We start from the raw sequence: 23,614 nt of genomic DNA, 5'->3' as shown, positions 1-23,614 counted from the left end.
ATCCATCTAATGAAATTAAAACGGCTATATTGTAGTTAACATGTTTCGGCACATTGATTATAACGAAAATTTGATGTAGATATGCATAGCTTTACAGAAATCTCGAAACAATTAAATTTAAAGTATAGCCACCTTTGGCCCCATAGTTGCAGAAAACGTTCAAAGCAATATAAGTTTAATTAGGTCATCATTGCCCAGTTCTCTGCATCTGGGTCCAAAGTTAAGAAAAATTCAAAGCAATGCAGTTATGCTTTGGCCACCGATAGCATATTTGATTGCAATTTGGTCTATAGTAACAAAAAATAGCAAATCAATACTGTATTTGGTTCCATAGTAAAGAGAACATCAACATTCTAATTTGGCCACCATTGTCTACTTCGCTTCATTTGGATAAAACAATACTATTTCGATTGGCAACCAGTAACATAGCTGGCTGTAATTTGGTCTTAAATTTAGAATTCTGTCAAAGTATGAAGATTTTAATTTGGGCATCAGTCGCATGTAGTTTGTTCGTCCATAAACTTCAGTGATGTATGGCATTCTGAGTTAGATAAGCCATGCGTTCAATGACGGATTGTAACCAGTCTAATGCTTCCGCGGCAGGCGAGCGTCTTAGAACTGGAAAACTCATATAGAATATCTGTTTGGCATGGACAAGCAGGTCAGCTTGACCACGTCGTTATTGACCGTGACTAGCCAGTGGTCAGTTTGTAACATTTGTCGGTCAGCCGAACACTCGATCCTCAGGTCTAACGGCTGCCAGAGTACCTCAATCATCATAATAGAAAATAAAAAGCAATTGCCTTCACAATGGTTTCTCCAAAATTGAAGAGCTCTTTTTGTTAAAATTTAGGTCAAAGCTATTATCGGGAACCTTAAACTGGTGATTTTCTCCGGACACATATGATAGCTTTGCTTTTCTAGCTGCAATAAAATCCAGCTTTACGATTGCACAAATTAGAGTCAACGTCAGTGTTGGTGGACAGCGTAAAGGTCCCCTTTGTTAGACTTGACCGTACAAATATGTATGGCTTTTAACTATTTCCCTGATCACATATCTCACTATGGACTGACCAACGGTCAAGGTACTTGGTAAAACCCGAACATCAAGTACATGTACCATGCAAAGTAAAACCTGACACATTCATAAAATGCCACGGTATCTTTGTCAATATGTGTATAAGCCAACTATAGCATAACTGTGTTAACACTTAAAATTGATAATAGTAAGTAGAGCATAGATAAGTCAATTCTCGTCAATGTCGCCTTTTAAAAAAAATGTTAATTTAATTTACTGACATTTCAACTTGTAAATTACGATTTATTTAAAAAAAAATATATAAAATTGTAAATTAACTGACAAATGTGAGTAAAATTTCGAAAACGAATTTCTCAGAATACAGTTAAAGTCCTCTAAGATTAATTCACTTATAGAAGACAGTGTTTAACAACTCCCAGAATCAAACTTAATACAACGTTAACACATATCATTTTATCACATAAATTTTGGGGATTAAATTAGCAAAGCATTTTTTTAATCGGATTTGGTTAATCGCCACTTCTCATTACACCCACCAGATATGGATTTTTGTCATTAATGATCTTATACTTAAATAATGTTTCCTTTGAGAACAAGTTGCATCCTTGACTGTTTTACAGTCAGAAACTAAAGGGTTGGGCCTGAGTAAATGTAACTTACCGGGCTTAGAAGTTGTGGAGTATATGTTGTTATATTTGAGTTTAAAGTATGAAAATAATGTGATTAGATGGGAAAAAATGCATGAAATATTTTGAAAAAAAATATTTTTGTCTAGTTCATCTTTAGTGTGAGGAATTGCACATAGTCATAGCTTATTGTCCAACTACCATACAATCGAACTGATATGATAACGTGTCTTGAAATGAAAAGACATACAGTAAATACTGTATATCACCCGAACAAAGAGCGATGCACACAAGCAAGGGATGACCCTAAATCCATACAAAGATACATCAGGTACATTTCAAATCTTAGATCTAAATTTGATTTCAAGGATTTGAACAGATGGGATTTCTTAACTCATTTACTGAAAGACCATAAAAGTCATTCTAACAAAGATGTAACCCGTACAAAGTCAAGACGACAGTGTCCCCTGTACTGAGCTGTTACGTAATCACTTTGTGTGTATCCGCGCCACCTAGTGTTTGCGTACCTTGGTCACGACCATCAGTGTCAGTGATAATTGGCGGGTGACAAAGACATGGGCACTGGCGCTTGATTTAAGGGGCTACCCCATGAAGGGTTACACCTAAGGTCCATCCAACCGGAAGTCATAGAGCTCATGAGAGAGAAACTTATCCTGTAATCACGATCATTGACAACTGGAGGTCGAGGTCATTCATCACACCTGCTCGGGACACAGTTCCAAGGCTACAGACATGTCACGTGATTATGAATTGTAATTAAATTTTCGTCCAGTGTGTTTGTGCAGCCAAGCAAACTCTTCGGTGTTCTCCCGCGTTCTATGATAGAGAGAAAGGCAATATTGTAAATATCGACACTCGCATCTTGTGACACAGTTATAATATTTATGTACAAGGGACTGTTAAGGAATAAACGTTTTAAAACCTCAAACAATTTAAAGTTAGTGGAACATCATTTACAGAAAGCTTCCTGTTTGTGTCTTCAAAATGTTTTACTGGAACAAATGTATTATTATCTCTTTATGTATTCTGAATAGGTATTTTCATAATCTATATTAACATTCATATTGCTGATAAACTTTCTTTCTTTATCCTGTTACGAAATTACACGGCTAAATATTTCTAGTATCTTATACACGTACATCTTTTATTATTCAAATAAATAGCAATGAAAATAGAAAAATGAATGAATGAATGAATAATTTCGATTGAGACCGGTTTGTTTATATAGGTATTTTCATAATCTATATTATCATTCATAAAATTTAATAATTACTGCTGATAAACTTTCTTTCTTTTGATATAGATATCAAACCCGTCCATGTTGACTTGATAAGTCTTCCTACTGACAATTGAGTTTCTTATTGCTGAACTTTCAATTAAGATATTTAGCAAAAAGCGTTTGTTTTAGAAACAAGAGTTGCCATTAATGTAGAGTAAATTGCCTCAGTTTTGGGGTTTTCTACCTTGATTTGATACCGCGCCTCTTTAAAAACCTAGCTTGTATTATTTCCTTTACTTCTCAATACATTGACAATTCCAGTATCTGTACAAATGTACGACTATCTGTACATGACTGATGTGTTTGAACCCTACTAAATCGTATTCTGATGGATATCTTTGTTGAATTTGTGGCAGTGCGTCACTTAAAACTAGCAATATTTTGTGGAAAATGTTGATACTTATTAATTTAGTCAATATTTCATTTGTGCCGATAATGGATCCATTTTGATCGACGTACATACACTTTTATAAAAATGCGATGCGAGTTGTTTGATAATCACATAGATGTGTTTAGATCCATGTCATCCCGGGAACCTGGGAATGATAGAGCGATATTAAACCTTCGCGACAAGTGGCCGGATCATATCGTGTCCGCGATCAGATCCGCTTCACTGAAACTTGATTAAAATGGCCATTTCTTGGGCGAAAATTACTTTCGTTTGAGATAAGTTGTTCCGTCCCTAGCCATTAAAACCTGGCCTCAATCTGTTGGCCTCCTCAAATCAACAACTCCTTCTCAGAACTGACAATAAATCTATAATGTATGATCATTAAATGACATTTATGTGTTATTTTAAAGAGAAAGGTCACTCTAGCACAACACGTGAGCTCTTTCCACATTTATGCCTGCGTAATACACACTGTTTGATGACGTAACGAATATAGGTCAAATACACGGTTGCGATTTTAGTTATGTTACTCCTGGGTATCCGATTTTCACACTGAATCATGACGTAATTAATCTAATTATCCCACACTTTTCAGAGAAGTTTTAGATGTTTCTCCTGGGAACTCTGTTTTCCCCATAATCACAGATTAGTACTGACTCTTATGTAAAACTGGGGATATTTCTGAAAAGAACGTATTCGTTACACATATACATATACAATTCAACTTTAAATTTATAATTTTGAGGGTTATAAAATTGCAATAAACAGAACCAAGTAAACAAGTAAAGACACGATATCAGTTAACAATGGAATACACAGGTATATAATACAAAGCTAAACTGGAACTACGTATTATTAGATGAAAACATATTTTGAAAAAAAAAATATTCATAATCACTTAATGTCGAATTAAACAGCAGACTGGCTAAGGAAACATTGAAGGAAGAAGTGTAATTCGTCCTCGAATGGAAGGGGGGGGGGGGGGGGGGGAGGGGTTTTCGTCTTGAAAGATGATGCTATGAAATGAGTTTGTCTACACATAGGATCTTCAATGAAGTTTTGTGAAACGAGTCAAAAATTGCAACTTCAAGACGAGTTTCACAAAAGTTTCATATGAAATGGAAACTTTAAGAGACTTTGTTAGCAAGGACAATTTACGCTTGAGTGGTAGTAATGTCAAAATGTGGAGGACAAAATCAAATGGTGACAGCCATGTTGCTGCACCATCTAAAATTCACGAATTCATGAATTTAATGAATGAATAAATAATATTAAATTGATATTGCGATGAACGGGCCGAAAACCGATACACACTCCGATTAAACTCCAAAAGCCGTTTGAAGGTAAGAAATAAGAGTATTTTATCGGTGGTTCAATTATTTTGAGGGTTGACTAAGGGTGTTTTTCAAATTTTCAGCTTGTCACTTGGTAACATATCGATTCTTAATTTATTGAATATTTTCACAAAGGTCACATACAGTGGAACTTCGTTAACTCGAAGTCGACGGGACCACGGAAAAACTTCGAGTTATCCGAGTGTTCGAATTAAGCGAGTTATCGTTTTTGGGTGAAAAGTTTGGTCAATATTTGTCAACATTATATAATCATTATAACTTCGCTCTGTCGCTCATCAGTTTAGTGTGAAGACTGGTCAATACATGTAAATATATATGTAATGTTTCGTTATGTCACTTGTAATTTGGTGTAGTTTTGCAGATATACAGTCACGATAAAGTTTCTTTCACTTAGTCACTTCAATAACGATCTGATGTGCAAGTCATGTTTGCAAAAGGTAAACGATAAAACGGAATTCGACAAAATAACAAGTTATTAATGTCAAAACAAATAACCGTTTAAGTTTAACACAGATTGCATACAAAACGTAACAGAACCATTACCTTTTATTGGACATATATAAAATACTGTTTGATCGGCCGACTTACTTTTTATTGATAACCACGCCATTTCCATGTGTATTAGCACCGGAAGTTGGGCTGCGCATGTGCGTATAAAATGTTACTGTAACTGAGTTGTCGTTTTATCCGATTTAATAGACAGCACTGACCGTTACAGCTGTACTCTGAACACCTCGGCAGTAATTACGCTATTGTTTCAGCAGTTTAAAGATTTAATAGGCGCCGGTGACCGTGTCATTTCTACACCTGTAAAACATCAGCCGGGTAGATCTACCGGTGTGTCAGAGATTAGTTCCGCTTGAGCGAACGGGTAGATGAGTTGTTGACTATCGTGTGTACTGATATCGGCGACCGCCTTGGGAAATTACCTGATGTAAGTAAAGCAGTACTTTTTATCACCAAGACTTGTTGTTTTAAGATTCAACCGACAATTTCTTTTATGAATTTATGAAACACTTATAATAGCATGTAGGTTAGTAGTGCCGATATGTTCAGTATTACAAACGGAATTTAGCTCTTAAAAAATGTCGACGTTTGCCACCGATCGACGAAAAGTATACTTCGAGTTATTCGAACATTTCAAGTAGGATTTTTATTGTTGGGACCAAATTTTTACTTCGTATTATCCGAGTTTTTCGAGTTATCCGAATTCGAATTTTCCGAGTTTTTTTTTACTAAGATAAAGAGAGAATTCGGCCGGGACCGGCGAGGTACTTCGAGTTAAGCGGGGTATTCGAGTTATCCGAGTTCGAGTTAACGAAGTTCCACTGTATATAATCAAAATTGTGTGTGTGTGTGTATGACTTCATGAAAACATGTGGATATCTGTTTTGCTGTTTCATTCGAAAATGGATAAATCATTCAAATAGAATACATGTCATCATCATCATCATCATCGTCGTCGTCGTCGTCGTCGTCGTCGCCGCCGCCGCCGCCGCCACCGCCGCCACCACCACCACCATCATCATCATCATCATCATCATCATCATCATTCAGTAATTGTGCATTGGTCAATTGATGTTTAACACCAAACACCTAGACTCGTTTTCATTAATGAGTGCTCTTCCATCTTTTACTTACACCTTGTTACAGATATAGCTTTATTTCTCATTAAAAGCGGAGAAAAATGTTTATGGTGAATATGGAATATGTTTCATCTTATTAACAGTAACAAAGGTGTTGTTATCAGTGGCGCAATGATTTTGACGTAGACCAAATATGGGGTTTGCCTCGAATTCCCGCGCGCGAGTAGAGAAATAAATAAAGTTAGATTATTTATTACACAAATATATAACTTTGAACAAGAGTTTCGCGCTCAAGGCCACTTTGACCACCTCGTTAAAATGAGTATTGGCATTTAAAAGTGCACTGTTTAGTGTTGATTGTACAAATATTTGGCATTTTACATTTTTCATTGATAACACGTGTTGTGCTCTGGACGTATGTGCCATTTCAAAGTGATGTTCAGGTCTAATCAGTGGTACGTTTCGCAAGTAAATTGGTTTGCTACATTCCGTAAAATTCCTTAACCCTAATTATGGGTAATAATCTTTCAAGTGTCTAAGGGTTTGGGTCAATGATATGAGGTCAAGGTCGTCATGAATGGCATGTTTGGATTGATGGGTTACTGAATGACTTGCTGGACGCCAGGATCACACACAGCACGTGCGCTGCGCTTTCAGTGTGCATTTATCTGGAACATGTAACACGGAAGCGTACATGATGGATGACTCAAATTGAACCACTATTTACCATGACTACACGCGTAGCATTGTCGTATTCAATTATAACAATTAATTAAAACAATTAACTTCAGTTTATCAGGATGTGTATACAAGTAGTTATATGTTACTGTTAATAATTGTTAATTAAATTCTATTAGGAGAATTTGCACAACCAATCGAGTCGACGTAGATGGTGTTTTGTGTCCATTCGGAACACCTCGGCCGATTCTCTACGGTCATCTAACCTCGGATGTATCACGGTATTTGATATGTATAAACGCCGTGCATTTGTGATGCGGTCGCCGTATCACTCATTATGGATGAGTCTCCGCTGTGCATATAGATCTCCAAAATGGCGTCATTCGAACAGTGTTTAAGTATTTTCTCGATAATTGTCCTTTATTTAAAGAAAACAATATCACTTTGAAGGAGAAACAGATTGAAACGTTGCGAGCATTATACGAAGATCATGACTGTGTATCGGTATTACCCACAGGCTACGGCAAAAGTGTGATATTTCAGCTGTTACCGTGGTTTTGTCAGCTGAAAATGGAGAAACGGAAACCAATGAGCGTGATAGTCGTGTCCCCGCTGAATTCCCTAATCCAGGACCAAGTCATTACAATGAGGAAGAAGGGATTTACTGCTTGCAGTTTGAACTTCACTGGTATGTGTCAGTTATATTGTATGCTTTATGTATTGTATGTTTGGATCCCCTCATGTCTGTTATAGATCTGGTCAAAGTATGGAAAGAAATCGTTAACGTTGTAGGTTTAAATTTGTAACACCGGGGAATCGATCATACATCTTTAGATACATTTTACGATGCAAGTAAAAGCACATAATTAAGACAGCCAACCATAAAAAAAATTTATAATAGTCATTTAAAACACAAAAACAGGTGCACGTGTGACTGTCACAATTGCAACTACAAATGTTTGAAATACATATCAGCCCTTTCATACACATGATACAGTGATAAGTTATGTCCCTGTGTCCAGTTTAGCCCCTCCCACTGATGGTCTGGCTTTGTTGGTTTGGCTAGATATGTATCTCTGTAAAGTAGAATGCTTTAATTGTCAATTTCATTCGTATTTAAAAACAACCAAATTTAAAATGTCATGTACCAAAATGCAAGATGAATATTGAATAATACTCTTTCCCGTAACATGTATGGTACCTTTCATTTTTCATTGCTTTGACAATTGTTATCAGCTCACCAGTACTTTTTCCTTTTTCAAACTTACATAACCCAAACCAACTGAAACCACCAGTAGGCATGACATAACCTATTGTTCTGACTAGTGTGAAATCAGCCTGAATAACCCATCTCTGTTTCACATTTCACAGGTACTCATGGCTCAACTTATACAGATGCGGATTGCGAGAACGATGAGGAACAGGATCATGAATATGTTGAAATTGATGTTCCATTTGAGCAACTGGAGAGAGGAGACTTTTGCATAATTTATTGTCATCCAGAGTCGACTTCTTAGGTCTCAACTGTACCAAGAGATCATTTGTGCAGTAGTCATAGATGAAGTCCATATGGTTTCAGAATGGTATGTATAAATACACATTTGCAAAAAAAAAATTAAATCAGCATTAGGGCAATGTTGCAAAATAAAATGAGGTAGAATTCATATTTTAGTGTATAATCAGTCCTTATTGAAAAAGAAATCAAGTTGCAATAACCAGTCTTTGCCTTCAACAATATATTTTTTAAGAAAATGGTAAATTTTGATAATTTGTATTATAATTAAAATTGTTATAATTTCATTGGTGTCGGATTGAATTAAAACTTTGCAGGGTTATTGATATCATCACATTAATGAATATCTAATCATAGCCCGTTTTTGGGAAATTTATCGACAAAGCATGCGCAGGAAAGAGGCGACAAACAATTACGAATTAATCTTGTTCTATATTTGTTAATGTCAACCGCAATTAATCTTTTTTTTTCCTTTTTTTTTTTAAGGGGAGAAGAATTCCGTCCTGCATTCCAGAAGCTTGGGGAGTTAATGTGCATTCTAGAGAAAGCTTTGCATTTAATTCTCACAGCAACTGCTACACCGAAATCAATTGCAAGTCTATCTAAACAGCTGAATTTGAAAAATCCACTTGTTATCAGTGAGAATGTGGACCGTCCAAAGATATTTATAGACATTAGAACCAGATTGCCAAACTTTCATAAATTTGACAAATTTGATGACTTGATACAACCAGTGGCAACAGAATTGCTGGAAAAAGGAGTTCATTTTCCAGTAACCATAATGTATGTGGAAAGTTTGGAAGCATTGTCCTATTTTTATCAGTTTCTTTCGTATAAACTTAAGGGTGCCAGCTATGATGGTGAGGAAATTCCACAGAATAGAATATATGTCCAATACCACAAAGATTATGCAGAGTCCATGAAGAAAATCACTATTCAAGAACTGGCTAAAGAAACCCCTAAAGTCAGATTAGTTTTGGCAACTGTTGCACTGGGAATGGGGCTTAATGCTCCAAGTGTTTCACGTATCATTCATTGCAGGAGCCCAACAACACTGGAGAAATACCTACAAGAAATCGGTCGTGCTGGACGTGTTGGACAACCGTCAGTGGCAATTCTTTACTACAAGAAAAATTATATTGCAAAAAACAGAATCGGTATGACGGAAGAAATGAGAAAGTTTTGTGAAAGTGAAACATGTTATAGAATTATTCTTGTGAATTACTTTGGATTTGAAAGTGTTGTTTTTTCAGGACCAAAGGAACATTGTTGCTCCATTTGTGGCAGAAAATGACTCATCGTTACTGACTGTATATATGATTTCTCCCGTCAAGTGTAATTTTAAGCAACTCGCTGCATCTAGTGACATACACATCATTCTTGTGGATTCTGTTGCTGTATAAAGTAGATTCTTAAGACAATTGTTCACAGGGATTATATTTAATGCCAGGTATAGTGACACTCTCACTATGTCATGATCACTTTTGCAGAGATTATTTCCTGTGAGAAACCATTCAATAACACTGTCACAATAACACCAGTTTCATTTGTTTGATCTGATGGATATAAACTGCCCGATCACCAATTGTTAGGAGATCTGGAATCACTGAATTTTGTTTGTGGTCAAGATACTTCAGTTATTACACATTTCAATTTAAATTCACTTTAGATTCTTTTACTCTGTACAGTAGACATACCAAACAAATACCTGAATATCTTTTATGGGCAGGAAACATTGTTTATTCACCCCAATAGAGCTGAATTTACACATTGTTTGGAATGAACTTATTTTCATAAAATGATAATGTACGTTTCAGTTGTGGCTAAACTTTTTTACTCAAATTTGGCTAAAGTTTTAACTTGGGGCACCGATAGGGGACATGTATTGGTCTAGCAATACTCACAGAATGCTTGTTTTATTTAGCTTGGTATTTACCCATGTATGACTAATTATTATGTAAAATCATTCTGTCATATTTATGTTTTGACATCTTGCAATTGCATGTCCTTTGAAAAGGGCAAGAATACAGAATCACTGGCAATCTGAAAATGGTGTTTGTTTTTTTTTTGTTTTTAAATAATTGATTATTAAAATTTATAATCAATCATTAACCTTTGTAATTGATTTAAAACAATTTTGAAACAATTTATATTAACTTATATTAAACACGCTTGTTGGCCTGGATGGAAGCGCACGAAAGGTCTTACTGTGGGAGGAAACCATTATAGTACCTGAAGAAAACCCATGTGGTCGGACAGGTGACCTCATACCTTTCCACATCCGATAGGGGGAATCGAACCCCGGCCGCCTAGGTGAAAGGCAAGTGCATGTGTTACCAATGTGCCACCTGAACACCCCCCATTGGTTCAGCAGGATTAACTTATTGATTATAATCAATAATCATACCAACACTAATGATTGGTGAAACTCACAGTGTGATATATATGGCTAACAACAATACAAAAGAATATGTGGACAGGAGACTCTTGTCTACTACCTGATACAGACGACTCAATTGCACCAATGCAACATCGTTACACAAAAGTTATTATAAATATAACTTAATAAGGAAAAATCAGACTATAGTTAAAATCTTTGTCACTTATTTATTGCTAATGAGTCCACATATGACAATTTATTTGATTACTGTGTATATAGTATCATTGGTGGCATTTGATAATGATTTCCTAAATCAACAGTATTCAGGCAGTTACATAATGCAAACAGTTGATATTTTGAACAATTAATTACTTTGAATTAATTGAATGATAATGAAATCCCTGTGAATATTTAGGATTCTTCATTGTCAAGCTATATGGAGCTATATATATGTGTGTGTATATATACAGTTGTCGTGTTGAATTTATATTTCTAAACTATATATAGTTATATATAGCAGACATTTAATAAGGATCTACTTAAAATACATTTACATCTATATGAATTAAAATATTGCAATTAAAACAATTTATTATCAGAAAAGTTAAGTACATGTATTGAAATAGATACATTGAACAAGCTAAAGCGATGACTCTCAGATTCTCACTTGCTGGTACCTGTATATACATCTTACTTGGCATCAGATTGCACAAGATATATCAAGGAACTTTAAACTAGCAGGGATTTGACTGCGTCTGATACAAAAAGTAATTTCTGTTGAAATTGGGGCATACGATGAAGTCAATTGTATTTATATTAATTGAACAAGTAATGAGGTGAGTATTTATATATATTGATCAACATTTTCAAAGACAGAAACTATATACAGCTCCAAATATACTTTTTGAATAAAAACAACAAGATGCACATGGGCCTTAATGGTCACCTGAGGTGTTAAATGTCTTTGATTTTAGCATATTTAACCCCTATGACCTACAAATGAAGGTCAAGGTCGTTCATTTAAACAAATTTTGTAACACTACATCCTAGCATGCATTAGGGCCATCTGGACAACTTTGTTATTGAGAAGTTGTTCACACTTTCACAATGTGCCACACCACATTCATTACATCAATAATTGAAACCGGAAGTCAGCAGTACTACTATAATATTAGTGTTACCAAAAATGAAACCTAGTGTGGCAGATCATATCATCCATCTTGCTATATATCAAGCTAGTCAATAGATATATATATACTGTAATTCACACACACACACACATATATATATATATATATATGTCCAGTATGTAAACAAGATATATGGTAGAATACATAGAAGTGTTTCTTAGGGTCACACATAAGTAATGTGGATTCAACCAAATGTATATTATACATGTCGTGTATTAATATTTATACCTTACAGGGTATTTGGTTCCCACCTACATCAATCAGGTGATACAAGAGTATATTTTTATACCGGTAATATATTCTCTTCACAGGCCTATGCTATACATTGATACAAAATACAGTTTGGTCATCTGTATGTGAAATGATAATTAATATGACACTATGTACTATATGAATTTCAGCATATGCCGAGATTTATACAGAAACTTAATTACCTGGTTGGCGGGTAGATCCTCACCTACACCGAGTTCTTAGTAAATCAACAATATATATGCACACAGAAGCACAAATACATAAGACTAGTCATCTATATATACACATGTAAATGTGTTTTGATATATCAAGAATGTAACCTGTATGGGTGACGAGTGTGTCGCACGTACAACTGGTTTTTAACTTTTTTTTATAGTATTCTCGCATACTTTTGTACCCACCTATAGGTTATATGTGGATATGTGCATTATTTGCAGATTACTATCTGGGTGTTGGGTATTTCCCACCTACACCATAGATATCCACTATAAACTGGCATATAAAAACATGTAAAAGTAAATTTAAAATATATACATGTAATAGGTACTAATACAATTGATTACAATCATGTAGACATCTCATAATTGTTGTGAAGGTAAGTAATTAATGAAACAATAGTTGCACTAGTACTGTTACACTGATCATGATGTATATTGGAAGGTATGCGGTTATAGTAAGCAATATGGCTGTAAGGGTGGCGGGTAGACCCCCCCTACACCTACCATAATTTACTTATAAGTCACAGTCTTCCCTTGAACTCACACCTTCCATTCAAGAACTGACTAAAGAAACCCCTAAACATTCTCTTCACATATACTGTACAGATGTACAACTTATCAAACTTCATTGTCAGAGAGCATGCACGTCGTATTGGGCAAAACACTTTCCACGGGTGTTGTATCCATGGACGCAGCCATGTTTACCCCTCCCCCTCCCGCCCCGCATCCGGGAACTTGAAAGTAGTTCCAATATGGCGACGACCGTGATACATCCGAGGTTAGATGACCGTAGAGAATCGGCCGAGGTGTTCCGAATGGTTTTGTGTCGTGTCCGTATTTATATTGGTCAATGTAGCGGTCAATGCAAAATGCAGATATACAGTTAAAAACGAAACAAAGTTAAAGGTACCTCACGGTAAACCAATATTTATTTTGTATTTTTTTTTTATCATATTATTGGGTATATCTTTTAAAAAAATAACCTTCTGAACAATTACCATTCGAATTCGATGATGTAGGCCTATGTACATAAAAACATCAATTATCAATTATTAAAAGGTTATCAAAAAATCTGAATATGCAAAAATTTTGTGACATATACCATAAACGCATGCGCACAACAAACTAAAACACATGGAAACAAAAATGGCTTCCAATGTGAATCGACTGCGGTTGAAAACGATAACAGTTTCCGCAATGAAGAGAATAATAGGAAAATGGGTCAAACACAATCCTAGAATTAAACTTGGGAAGCAGTACAATAAACTGTAACAGTTCAAACATGAAAACAGCAGTAATACGGACGCCGCTCGTATTCTGCTTGATTGTTTGATAGTAGGTCATGACAATCTCGGTAGGAATATTTACACAAACTCGGTAAGATTTCCACAAACTCGATAAGATTTCCACAAACTCTGTAATAGTTCCACAAACTCGGTAATATTTATACAGTCTGTACCAGTACATCGCTACTGTCACTATACTATATGAACAATGTTTACACTTATTTACACATAAATATGTGTGCCGTAATTTATACAGAACGTGTTATTTAACATTTAAACCACTGTATAATATCGTTATCCAACTAACCCTGATGGAATATATATATCGCCTTGTAAACTATCGTGTGTTTGTGCTGCCACGATTTCAAAACAGTCACGTAATGATTTAAAACTAATTTCCGCGCTAAATTTAGAGGGGGATTCCCAACTAAATCGAGTGGTCAAGCTGGACATAGGGATTGACTGTGAACATTGGGACAACACAGAAACATAACTGGAAAGGAACAAAACGCGTACATTCAGTGAAAATTGCAACGTTTTTACCGTAATGTCCCTTTTAAATTGAATGCAAGCTGAATAAGTGGATGCATCTATTCAAATGACACATTTGCAGTCTTATTATCACCAAAAATGATTCAAACTGATATAATTTTGTTATCCGTGCTGAAACTGCGCATTTATTAATTACAATGTAGTTCGTTAACTTATTTCACCAGTAGTTTTACATTATAACCACCAGCATTAAAACTGTGCCGTTTATCTTTTTTTTTAAAGATATTTCTTGTTTAAAGATATTTCTTGTTTATACTCCATTGAGCAAAAATGGTATCGCATCTTGAAGAAAGTCATCCAACACAGATTTGCTGGACCAAGCGATCATTTCTTCTTTCGAAATAAGTATGTTTATTGTAATAACAATGCTATTAAACATCATCATCTACAACTATTGGTGCCAAATTAACAGTGCTATGGGATGTGCCGCTCTGTTCAAAACTGTTTGAGATTTCGACATGACATCCCGGGGCCCTTCTGTCAGATTCTTAAATAGTTACGTGTCGACATAGACGATCTTGTTAGCCGACAGACAGAGGCCATTTTGAATCAAGTTTCACTTCCTTGCAAAGGTCGTGTCAGTGTTCGTGAATAACAATCTGATGAAATGAAAGGAACCTGGGATTAACGCTGGTCTTCTCGGTTTTAGAAACCTGTCTCCTGTTGTTGGAAATATTTTCGATAAATTGTAGTCCGCAGCGGTCAGCCAATTGTGACAGACTGGACAATGACCTTACTGTTCAGATGATGTTGATTTCGGGTCAAGTTTCATATATCATTTACGACGCAGTCTTGACAATGGAAACCAAACTGTCCATCGGGCCACAACAACAACGATGGCGAAGACTACAACAATAACAAGGACGCCTAAAACAACAACAACGACGACGAAAACAACAATGAAAAAGGCGACGAATGAAACGACTACGACGACACAAAACCAAACAATTCAATTTATTTCCAAATGCTGCATTGCATATAGGATTCCAAGATACATATGTATCATATAACAATTCATGCATACAAAATGGCGGATAACTAATTCTGACTATTACTCAACCACAAAAAAATTATAAAATACAGGTGACATGTCTATAGTATGCTAATTACACTATGACTTTGTTGGCATCATATACATATCCTGCTAACTTACGAATTTCGCCAATATTATTGACACACAGTAATTGGATAAGTTTATACATTGACGGTTTGCGCCAATAAAATGGTTTGATGCATTTTTTTTCTTAAATCATGAAAACTTTTGCATACTAAAATAAAATGATACTCAACAACAACGACGACTTAAACAACAACGCACACTTTTGTTTTGTTTTTGTTTAACGTCCTATTAACAGCCAGGGTCATTTAAGGACGTGCCAGGTTTTGGAGGTGGAGAAAAGCCGGAGTACCCGGAGAAAAACCACCGGCCTACGGTCAGTACCTGGCAACTGCCCCACGTAGGATTTCGAACTCGCAACCCAGAGGTGGAGGGCTAGTGTTAAAGTGTCGGGACACCTTAACCACTCGGCCACCGTGGCCCCTAGACCCTTATGGCCTTTATCAAGTCCAATATGAAGAAATATTTTCAATATTGTAGATTATTGCTTCATTATCCAGAATAGCAATGGAGGCACTCTGGAGCCCTTAAATCAGTTTTAAATGACTTTTAAATCAAAATCCAACGCATACGGCCACGACTTAATTAACAACAACGACGAAGACTAAAACTACAACAAGGACGAATTAAACAACAACTAAAACGGCCACGACTTAAACAAACAACGACGAAGACTACAACGACAACAGCAAAGACGACTAAAACAAAAACAACAACAAAAACAACGATGACGAAAACAACAACGAAAACGGTCACGACTCACACAATGACGACGACGACGACTAGACCAACAACGACGAATACCTTCGTTCAAGGTGATATTCGCAGTGGTATTTTATGATCAGTCAATCCATTCACAGATTATTCATCACTTTAGGTTTTGGTATCAGCGGGATATCAATTGTCGGAGGGTATGAAATAGTCGTTATAATTAGGTAACACTGATTAGAGGGTTACAATAATCGGTATGACTGGGTAACACTAGTTGGAGGGTTACAATAGTCGGTATGACTGGGTAACACTAGTTGGAGGGTTACAATAGTCAGTATGACTGGGTTACACTAGTTGGAGGGTTACAATAGTCTGTATGACTGGGTAACACTAGTTGGAGGGTTACAATAGTCAGTATAACTGGGTAACACTAGTTGGAGGGTTACAATAGTCCGGTATGACTGGGTAACACTAGTTGGAGGGTTACAATAGTCGGTATGACTGGGTAACACTAGTTGGAGGGTTACAATAGTCGGTATGACTGGGTAACACTAGTTGGAGGGTTACAATGGTCGGTATGACTGGGTAACACTAGTTGGAGGGTAACAATAGTCGGTATGACTGGGTAACACTAGTTGGAGGGTTACAATAGTCGGTATGACTGGGTAACACTAGTTAGAGGGTTACAATAGTCGGTATGACTGGGTAACACTAGTTGGAGGGTAACAATAGTCGGTATGACTGGGTAACACTAGTTAGAGGGTAACAATAGTCGGTATGACTGGGTAACACTAGTTAGAGGGTAACAATAGTCGGTATGACTGGGTAACACTAGTTGGAGGGTAACAATAGTCGGTATGACTGGGTAACACTAGTTGGAGGGTTACAATAGTCGGTATGACTGGGTAACACTAGTTGGAGGGTAACAATAGTCGGTATGACTGGGTAACACTAGTTGGAGGGTAACAATAGTCGGTATGACTGGGTAACACTAGTTGGAGGGTTACAATAGTCGGTATGACAGGGTAACACTAGTTGGAGGGTAACAATAGTCGGTATGACTGGGTAACACTAGTTGGAGGGTAACAATAGTCGGTATGACAGGGTAACACTAGTTGGAGGGTAACAATAGTCGGTATGACAGGGTAACACTAGTTGGAGGGTTACAATAGTCGGTATGACTGGGTAACACTAGTTGGAGGGTTACAATAGTCGGTATGACAGGGATAACACTAGTTGGTGGGTTACAATATTCGGTATGACTGGGTAACACTAGTTGGAGGGTTACAATAGTCGGTACGACATGGTAACACTAGTTGGTGGGTTACAATATTCGGTATGACTGGGTAACACTAGTTGGAGGGTTACAATAGTCGGTACGACAGGGTAACACTAGTTGGAGGGTTACAATACTCGGTATGACTGGGTAACACTAGTTGGAGGGTTACAATACTCGGTATGACTGGGTAACACTAGTTAGAGGGTTACAATATTCGGTATGACTGGGTAACACTGGTTGGAGGGTTACAATAGTCGGTATGACTGGGTAACACTAGTTGGAGGGTTACAATAGTCAGTATGACTGGGTAACACTAGTTTGAGGGTAACAATAGTCGGTATGACAGGGTAACACTAGTTGGAGGGTTACAAAAGTCGGTATGACTGGGTTACACTAGTTGGAGGGTAACAATAGTCGGTATGACAGGGTAACACTAGTTGGAGGGTTACAAAAGTCGGTATGACTGGGTTACACTAGTTGGAGGGTAACAATAGTCGGTATGACTGGGTAACACTGGTTGGAGGGTAACAATAGTCGGTATGACTGGGTAACACTAGTTAGAGGGTAACAATAGTTAGTACGACTGGATTACACTAGTTTGAGGGTTACAATAGTCGGTAAGACTGGGTAACACTAATTGGAGGGTTACAATAGTCGGTATGACTGGGTAACACTTGTTGGGGGGGGGGGGGGGGGGGGGTTACAATAGTCGGTATGACTGGGTGACATTAGTTTGAGGGTTACAATAGTCGGTATGACTGGGTAACACTAGTTGGAGGGTAACAATAGTCGGTATGCCTGGGTAACACTAGTTGGAGGGTTATAATAGTCGGTATGACTGGGTAACACTAGTTGGAGGGTTACAATAGTCCGTATGACTGGGTAACACTAGTTGGAGGGTTACAATAGTCGGTATGACAGGGTAACACTAGTTAGAGTGTTACAATAGTCGGTATGACTGGTAACACTAGTTGGAGGGTTACAATAGTCGGTATGACTTGGTTACACTAGTTGGAGGGTAACAATAGTCGGTATGACTGGGTAACACTACTTGGAGGGTTACAATAGTCGGTATGACTGGGTTACACTAGTTGGAGCGTTACAATAGTCGGTATGACTGGGTAACACTAGTTCGAGAGTAACAAGAGTCGGTATGACTGGGTACACTAGTTGGAGGGTAACAATAGTCGGTATGACTGGGTAACACTAGTTGGAGGGTTACAATAGTCGGTATGACTGGATAACACTAGTTGGAGGGTTACAATAGTCGGTATGACTGGGTAACACTAGTTGGAGGGTTACAATAGTCGGTATGACTGGGTAACACTAGTTGGAGGGTTACAATAGTCGGTATGACTGGGTAACACTAGTTAGAGGGTTACAATAGTCAGTATGACTGGGTAACACAAGTTGGAGGGTTACAATAGTCGGTATGACTGGGTAACACTAGTTGGAGGGTTACAATAGTCGGTATGACAGGGTAACACTAGTTGGAGGGTTACAATAGTCGGTATGACTGGGTAACACTAGTTGGAGGGTTACAATAGTCGGTATGACTGGGTAACACTAGTTGGAGGGTTACAATAGTCGGTATGACTGGGTTACACTAGTTGGAGGGTTACATTAGTCGGTATGACTGGGTAACACTAGTTGGAGGGTAACAATAGTCGGTATGACAGGGTAACACTAGTTGGAGGGTAACAATATTCGGTATGACTGGGTAACACTAGTTGGAGGGTAACAATAGTCGGTATGACAGGGTAACACTAGTTGGTGGGTTACAATATTCGGTATGACTGGGTAACACTAGTTGGAGGGTAACAATAGTCAGTATGATTGGGTAACACTAGTTGGAGGGTTACGATAGTCAGTATGACTGGGTAAGACTAGTTGGAGGGTTACAATAGTCGGTATGACTGGGTAACACTAGTTGGAGGGTTACAAAAGTCGGTATGACTGGGTAACACTAGTTGGAGGGTTACAATAGTCGGTATAACTGGGTAACACAAGTTGGAGGGTTACAATAGTCGGTATGACTGGGTAACACTACTTAGAGGGTTACAATAGTCGGTACGACTGGGTAACACTAGTTGGAGGGTTACAATAGTCGGTATGACTGGGTAACACTAGTTGGAGGGTTACAATAGTCGGTACGACTGGGTAACACTAGTTGGAGGGTTACAATAGTCGGTATGACTGGGTAACACTAGCTGGAGGGTAACAATAGTCGGTATGACTGGGTAACACTAGTTGGAGGGTTACAAAAGTCGGTATGACTGGGTTACACTAGTTGGAGGGTTACAAAAGTCGGTATGACTGGGTTACACTAGTTGGAGGGTTACAATAGTCGGTATGACTGGGTAACCCTAGTTGGAGGGTTACAATAGTCGGTATGACTGGGTAACACTAGTTGGAGGGTTACAATAGTCGGTATGACTGGGTAACACTAGTTAGAGGGTTACAATAGTCGGTATGACTGGGTAACACTAGTTGGAGGGTTACAATAGTCGGTATGACTAGGTAACACTGGTTAGAGGGTTACAATAGTCGGTATGACTATGTTACACTATAAGGAGGGTAACAATAGTCGGTATGACTGGGTAACACTAGTTGGAGGGTTACAATAGTCGGTATGACTGGGTTACACTAGTTGGAAGGTTACACTAGTCGGTATGACTGGGTAACACCATTTGGAGGGTTACAATAGTCGGTATGACTGGGTAACACTAGTTGGAGGGTAACAATGGTCGGTATGACGGGGTTACACTAGTTGGAGGGTTACAATAGTCGGTATGACTGGGTAACACTTGTTGGAGGGTTACAATAGTCGGTATGACTGGGTAACACTAGTTGGAGGGTTACAATAGTCGGTATGACTGGGTAACACTAGTTGGAGGGTAACAATAGTCGGTATGACTGGGTAACACTAGTTGGAGGGTTACAATAGTCGGTATGATTGGGTAACACTAGTTGGAGGGTTACAATAGTCGGTATGACTGGGTAACACTGGTTAGAGGGTTACAATGGTCGGTATGACTGGGTAACACTAAGTTGATGGTGTTATAAATGTTAGATCATTGGGGGGGGGGGGGGGGGGGGTCTCGGTTTTTCCTCTTTTTTGACAAGATTGATTTGTCTCAGACATATTACACACTTGGACATTAGTTATTACAATTGCTGAAATATGTGTCCGATAATGAAAACAGATTGTAAGATTGAATATATATGTTCGGTCTAACAGGTTACGTAACGCTGATTTCTTTGTTAAGCAAATACATAATGTATAGTCCACCCGCTTTCAACGTCAGTGTAGATAATGGTATTACAATATAGCAGTCTCATATACGTGGACCTGAAGGTCAATACAAGACCTTTCAAGGTCAAATAAAGCCTGCGGCATTCAGTCATTAACCTGTGTCTAGTAAATATTGACCACAACAACCGGTGGTCCCCATCGGGATCAATTTACCGTAGCCAGACGGATATTTGGTCAGTATGACGTAACGACACACCAACACCCGAGAACCAGACAGCATTACGTCATCATTGATTAAAATGTGTCCCGTCATTACTTTACCAGGTCGTAATATACACTTTAAACGTAGCTTGATAAGAATGTTTATCAACCTCCGAACGTCATGACGAGGCCATGTTCACTCATGTCCTGGCGGTGTTGACCCAAAAGCATGCCTCGAGGTCCCACATCTTATTAATATGAGGTGGTATACTTACAGGAGACTTACCTGACAGCAAAAGCAATGAGATAAGATACTTTCTTGTTAATACCATCAAATATCGGTAAACCAGACATTTAAACCCTCTGTTATTTTGCTGTCATGCATATGAAGCCAGCGTGCACTCCTCCGCCAATAAACTGTAACATGCAGTTGTAACACATATGTCTTGAAATTACTGTTTATAGTTTAAATTTTATAGAGATAAGGAATCGTACTGAAATATACAACACATATTGTTATTGTTACATATCAATATATATATTGTTATTGTCGACGTCGGACTCCTAGCCGTGAATAATTTTGACTGATTTTACTGATGTGTTTGATGCAATCAATCTATTTCTACATATATTTAAAATGTCAAATTGTATGATAATAAAAACATATTTTGTATATATTTTGCGAATTTTTAACATCATTTCTACAATATAAAAGGTACACGTTGATCCAACACTGCCTTCTTAAAACATGTCGGGTCTATCTCATTATTGGATCAAATTCGTTATTTCGCCAAACTCGATATAACGCCAAAATCTCCCAGAACAAAAGGTGGCATTATAACGGGGGTTTACTGTATATATACTGCAGATATCCGATTGTATACATCTCCGAATACGTACACCAAATACGGCAAGTCAAATTAACACCATTAACGCGTCGGAAATGTACTTCGACTGCATTTCTTTGCTTCTAACGACCTTTGTCATTTACCAAGTCTATATATATCCTATTAGACTGGCCCCCTGTCTCTAGAATATTAAAATTATAAATAAAATTGAGCTTTATGATTTTGATCCCTAGGATATGTCTGATTCTAGCCTAAGTTTCAAACTAGGGGCAGATAATCTGGTATTAGAATTTAGCTTAGCAATTCTTAAAAAAACAAAAAAAAACAAAAACTTAGGGTCTGGTGGCCAGTCGAATATCCTATAAAATGTACTTACTTTAATTTTGTATGGTTAACTGCTTTGGTTCGGATCTCACAGTCATAATAGTAACGATTTGGATGGAATTTACAATCCTATAAATCACATCTATGTCTAGTTTATTTTTCATTGATGTTATGTCCATAATATTGTCATGCTAATGTCAATATAACTATCTTAGAAAGAGAGAGAGTACTGTATAGGCATTGAATTTCACGGGGCTAATTTTTCGCGGTTTTCCAAGCCGGACCTAGATTGTGGGTATTACATTTCGCGCAACCGTGCTTTGTTAACATACGCAGAAACCAGTTCTATACATTTTGTGTTGTATATAAACAGTCGCTGGGTATTTATTTTCGCGGTATATTTAATTTCCGCGAAGATAGCGAAATTAATTTTTCTCGAATATTACCAACGGTGCAGTATTGACTAAATAAATAATTTCGTATTTTTTTGAAAACTAGATAATCTTAAAAAGAACATTGGATATTTATGTAAAATCGAAATCGGTGCCAATATTTATAATTGTTTAACACTGCATGCATGGCAACGGCAAACTTTGGGTTCTTAAAGTCCAGCAGCAAAGCTTACCATCCAACAGTTTCGATTAAGGATGGTTAAAATCGTCGAAGTTAATGCTTTCACACATACTTGCAGAATAATAAAATGCATCGAACATTTTTCAAAGTTCAGTCAAAAATTTATTGATTTAAATAATCGAGTTCGATACCTCGAATAACGAAAGAATTTAAAAGCTATTTGGTATGGTTTCACGAATTCTATTTCGATAATATAAGCATACCCTGGTTATTGGGTTCCGAATTTCGAAAAAAAAATGGAATGGATCAACAGGGAATGGATAAGAGCGGACAACCAGAATTAAGTGTTGCGTTGTGCATGGGGATTTTAGCTTCTTGATCTTCGACCAGACTTTGTTTTTACAAAAAAAGTACATGAAAGACTTTAGAGAACATTTACTGCGTGACAGAAGCTTATTCTCCAGAAACAGGACAAGGTTTCAACTTTAGTTCGCCCAGACACAGGACAGGTTATTAATCTGTGTTTTGGGGCATCAGACAGACCTGATCCACCCATGTAATGTATTACACAGGGTTTAAAACCCCCTAACGACATTTACGTCTGGACACTTATGGCGGTACTTCAGAAAACCAATCAGAAGTAAGATAACAAAAGGTGTTACGAAACAACAATCGATAAACTGCGCACGCATTATTTACGATAAGGTTTCGCACGAACCTGTCCAATTGTTGGGGTATCACGAGTAAATACAGTTACCTAATGGTCCTGTCACACAAAGGGCTGGCTAATGTTGACTTGTGACCCAGACGGTCTGTTGTGAAGGTCAAATTCAGTGGACATCGCCATTTATCGAAGTTTACTACGCATATCAAACAGACTATATCGGGTATATAAATAGTCAGTCAAATGGAATAAATACATGTGTCCTTGCTAGAGGA

General features: G+C 37.3%; 1 protein-coding gene across 1 annotated transcript; it reads left to right on the top strand.

Moving 5' to 3' along the window:
• The first annotated feature begins 7,227 nt into the window (after nt 1–7,227).
• Nucleotides 7,228–10,538, top strand: LOC117317689 (ATP-dependent DNA helicase RecQ-like). The gene is made up of 3 exons (XM_033872563.1): nt 7,228–7,663; nt 8,347–8,558; nt 8,975–10,538. The coding sequence occupies exons 2-3, from the start codon at nt 8,545–8,547 to the stop codon at nt 9,780–9,782; spliced, it is 822 nt and encodes a 273-aa protein (XP_033728454.1). The 5' UTR covers nt 7,228–7,663; nt 8,347–8,544; the 3' UTR covers nt 9,783–10,538.
• Nucleotides 10,539–23,614: the final 13,076 nt, after the last annotated feature.

Source organism: Pecten maximus, chromosome 19 (assembly GCF_902652985.1).
Source record: "Pecten maximus chromosome 19, xPecMax1.1, whole genome shotgun sequence".
Classification (NCBI taxonomy): Eukaryota; Metazoa; Mollusca; class Bivalvia; order Pectinida; family Pectinidae; genus Pecten; species Pecten maximus.
Note: the sequence above shows the minus strand (reverse complement) of the source record. Positions and strands in the feature narration are given on the sequence as shown.